This window comes from Sinocyclocheilus rhinocerous, unplaced genomic scaffold (assembly GCF_001515625.1).
Source record: "Sinocyclocheilus rhinocerous isolate Xijiao unplaced genomic scaffold, SAMN03320098_v1.1 scaffold207, whole genome shotgun sequence".
Lineage (NCBI taxonomy): Eukaryota > Metazoa > Chordata > Actinopteri > Cypriniformes > Cyprinidae > Sinocyclocheilus > Sinocyclocheilus rhinocerous.
In genome coordinates this window covers 161530-165696 of record NW_015648658.1, presented here as the reverse complement: position 1 = coordinate 165696, position 4167 = coordinate 161530, and the positions used below count along the sequence as shown (strand labels likewise).

Below are 4167 nucleotides of genomic sequence, written 5' to 3'. Positions count from 1 at the left end.
ATGCATCGAGTCTACAATTTCTGCAGCAGTTTGTTGCAAATGCATCTGTCACTTAAGATTAAACAGATTCAGTGAGAGTTTGTCTAGTGATCCTCAAAATCATGAACAAAACTACACAAAGTAAAACAAACAAAAATACCTACGTAGATGACATTAAATATGGGATCACCTGCAAAAGTCAAACACAAATGCGTTTTATGCAGTAAATTATTGAAAGCTGAGAGCATGCAACTCAACTTAGACAGCCAAATTTCAACAATTGTGAAGGAGTTTCCCAAAACACTAAATCTGCTTGTTTGATCACACCTTCTTCATAGAGGAAACACCAGCTGGAATGCTAGAAATCACAGCGCATCTAAAGAGAGACAGAGAAAACATAATTTAGTCTTATAGTCTTTCGTCATATGTGATTTCAGGGATTTTCATGGATATTAAGCCACTGAAAGAGGGTCTCACATGGGAGTGTTGTTGCCGTTGTTCTCCAAAGAGTTTCCGATGCGAATCTCCGCTCCGTTTATTCGTTCTGGACAGCAGTCTAGTCTGTTTGTGATGACGACTCTATTAACTCTGTACACAGAACTCAGATCCACTCTCCACCATGGGTTAGTCTGAATATTGGTTGAGGAACACGATGACCACGACTTTCTGAAACCAGGATTGGAATGGCCTGTTCAGCAGACCAGAGGCCATAGGTTGACGACTGTGTGACGAGTTTTCCTGTTGCCAAATTACCTGTAATATGTCATAGTGTCAAGAAACAGTTTTAGTCAGCTTATTTTATACACTTGGAATGTTTTTGAGGAGGTTTTCTTAGGAATGCATTTCTATCAGATCTGTCTGAACTGGTCCAGTCTTGACAAAGTCATTTTTAAGGAATATGTTTTCACTTGGCAGCTGTGTCTGTAGCGCCTCCGAGCAAATATTCCCCACCAGGGACATCATGCACTTATTATTTTTGAGGGGGCCACGAGTGAAGGGGGGAGGCCTTGTCATGTGACACACAACAACATAGTGATGTACAGGTGCATCTCAATAAATTAGAATGTCGTGGAATTGAATTACTGAAATGAACTTTTCCACGACATTCTAATTTATTGAGATGCACCTGTATAACTGATGTAGGCTTGTTGGTTTTATTTATTTAGTGAGTTTATTTTATTTTATTTAACATATTTCCAAACGTGTAAACTATATCATGAAATATCTAGATTCTCAAATATGTGTAAGTTAATGCATTTTGCACATTTATAGCTCATGTTAGTTGATCTATAATGGGCAGTGTAGCCTAATGTTAGTGTAATCTATTAACTTTGCATAAAACCCATCTTTTTACTTTAAGGTGCACTAAGCAATATTTGAAAAACGCTTTTGACCGCAGTGTCGGACTGAGTCCCAAAACACACTTGTAGCCAATCAGCAGTAAGGGGCGTGTCTAGTAATTGAACGGAGAAGAGAGCGGCCAATTTGAGTGCACAGGACCGATATTAGCAGGTTGACCATAGATAGAGAGAGGAAAATATAAAAGGATAAAACAGGAAAATATCAGAGGAAGATATCCCAGCGGTGGAGAGAACTCAAGGAGAAGGGAAGGCCTGGAATCGTTCATCGAGGTTGCGTTCTTGATAGGTCAGTAACGTTGATTTTGCTTCGTTTCACACAACTTATCCGTGATGGCTTTTGTTTAAATGCTTGTGTGTCATCTTCACTTGTTTCCGCAATCGTCATTGCCATGGCTGTGTACGTACGTGTGGGGCGGAGATTTCAAAATTAGGGTTAATTAGAGGTCCTGTTGGGGTATGGGCATGTTTGTTTTGGTGCTTTCAAATATTAACATTGTTTGGCAAAAATCACTTAGTGCACCTTTTAAGTACCAGATATGGGTGTCATGTCATAAAATATTTGTAATATGACTTTGCATTTAATATGAATTTAATAAAAAACGTTGTAACTTACTAATAATAACAATTTCATTTTACAGAAAGAGAGCAAAGAACATTTACATTATCAAAGAACATTATCATTGATTGAGTTCAAGCACTCTCAAAATCTCCCATTATAATCACTGAAGCAGTTCACACTGTGAAATGAATATCTTTCTTACATTCGTACACGCATCTGCACTTTGTTGTTTCTGATGAGAGAATTCACCAGAGAGCAGAATTCATTCAGCGAGCGCACGCACTGAACAAAAGCGATGGCTCATCTGGATGCCTCTGATTGGTCATTGTATTAATAATCTCAACAGAATCGTGTGTGATTGGTTATAATGTGCAGCACTTTAAAAATGTGCCTGTCTCTGGCTCAACGCCTGCCAAAGTGCGAACGCAGATTTGAATTTAGCAGATGGCGATGTGACACTGAATGTTCTAATCACACCGGTGTGATTGTTTCAAATATTAAAAAAATATATATATATATATATTAGCTATAGACTCATATGTATGCACAGTTAATCTTTAAAAGATTGCGAACTTGATTAAAACACACGTGTTCTTATTCCTAAATGACGATTCCGCTATGTGTATTAAACCTTTGAAATGACAGTCAGTCACATTTTGGATCCTAATATTTAAAGCTGCTTTTGCGCTGCCGCTGATCATCATGTAAGCTTTATGTTTGAAACAGCTTCACAAACGGTCTACTTACACAGTAGGCTACATTTCTGTGTTGCAAATGTAACCCTTGATATTTCTATCCTGTTTTACTTAGTCACACTTCTTTAAAACCTGGTACTGCCCCTTTAAGAGAATGGGGTAGTTCACACGGGGAGAGAGTGCACAGTAATTGCGCGCAGAGTGAATGTGCATGAAGCACGGACAAAACGCATAGCTTCTGGGAGGTTGAATTTGAAACACTGTGGAAGAGAAGTCGAAGACTTATTGCTTTCCGTGACTGTTTTCTGAGACATTCTGACTGTTTTTTTTTCCTTGGACTGTTGTTCGGTGATAAATTTGGACCTGAATCATCTGAGTGGATTCCTCCGGAACAAATTATCTTCGTCATCTCGTCGCACTCTATCAACTCGTTAGCTCTTCTTTCTTTCGTACTTGATTAACTGAACCGTATTCCTGGTGAAGTGATAGGACAGAAATATTTTTTTCCCCCACACATTACATGGGACTGAGATGAGTGGATTCCTCCGGAACAAATTATCTTCGTCATCTCGTCGCACTCTATCAACTCGTTAGCTCTTCTTTCTTTCGTACTTGATTAACTGATTAACTTTTTTTTACACACACTACATGGGACTGAGACTTCAAACTTGGATTTTCGAAATCTAGGGCTGCACGATAAATCGCATGCGATATTTAATGCACATCTTGTCAGTAAAGCCGGTTCTGTAATCAGCGGTAAATCTCCATCACGTGCGTGCTTTCAGATTGAGCAGCATTTACTACACAGAGCCGTTGTTCACTGACAAGCTGCACAAAACCACGTTCATAAATCGATTTCCTTGGGTTACAATTGCAATGGAGCGTAGCATTAGTTCTGGCAGGTCACATTAGTCAAGCTCGCATCAGCTGACACTCAGCTGATCCACATCTACCTATAGGAATATGACGCCAATCATAATTCCCTTTATAAGGTCCTTTCAGTCATTATTCAGCAGCTATCGCTTTGCTCAGGAGCTAATCAGACGGCGAATTACACCTCTATAGGAAGCATTCAATAAGGAATTTTGAGACTGGGGTTCGTTTCCCACAGAGTATTTCACCAGATTCAAGTTCATGAACTTGAAAGCGAACTCGCCACGTGGATTGATTGATAAGCCGATAGACTTGCAAGTGACCTGAGCGAGCACTGCTTCTCACAATTGAAATAGACTTTTTGCTCGCAATTCATCGCTGAAGTTGTGCTAATGTGACTGCATCAACAACACTTCAACATGAGATCTGCTTTCCCCGCTGGAAGAAGCAAGATCAGAATCAGAATCAGAATCAGAATGAGCTTTATTGCCAGGTATGTTTACACATACGAGGAATTTGTTTTCGTGACAGAAGCTTCCCAGTGCAACAGAATGACAGTGACAGAACATAAACACAGATAAAATAATAAAATAATATTATATAATATTATAAATAAAATAAAATTAAATTAAATCAAATATAGAACAAGTAAATAAGGAATACAATATACAAATTGACAATTGTATGTACAGGTATATTA

The 4167-nt window shown here is 38.7% G+C and overlaps 1 protein-coding gene across 1 annotated transcript in view; it reads right to left on the bottom strand.

Annotated features, from left to right (window-relative positions):
- Nucleotides 1-300: 300 nt before the first annotated feature.
- Nucleotides 301-4167, bottom strand: part of LOC107710178 (fucolectin-6-like) — a 9957-nt gene continuing 6090 nt past the window's right edge. The window contains 3 exon segments of the mRNA XM_016514924.1: nt 301-355; nt 457-661; nt 664-732. Of these exon segments, the coding sequence (XP_016370410.1) occupies nt 301-355; nt 457-661; nt 664-732 (329 nt within the window).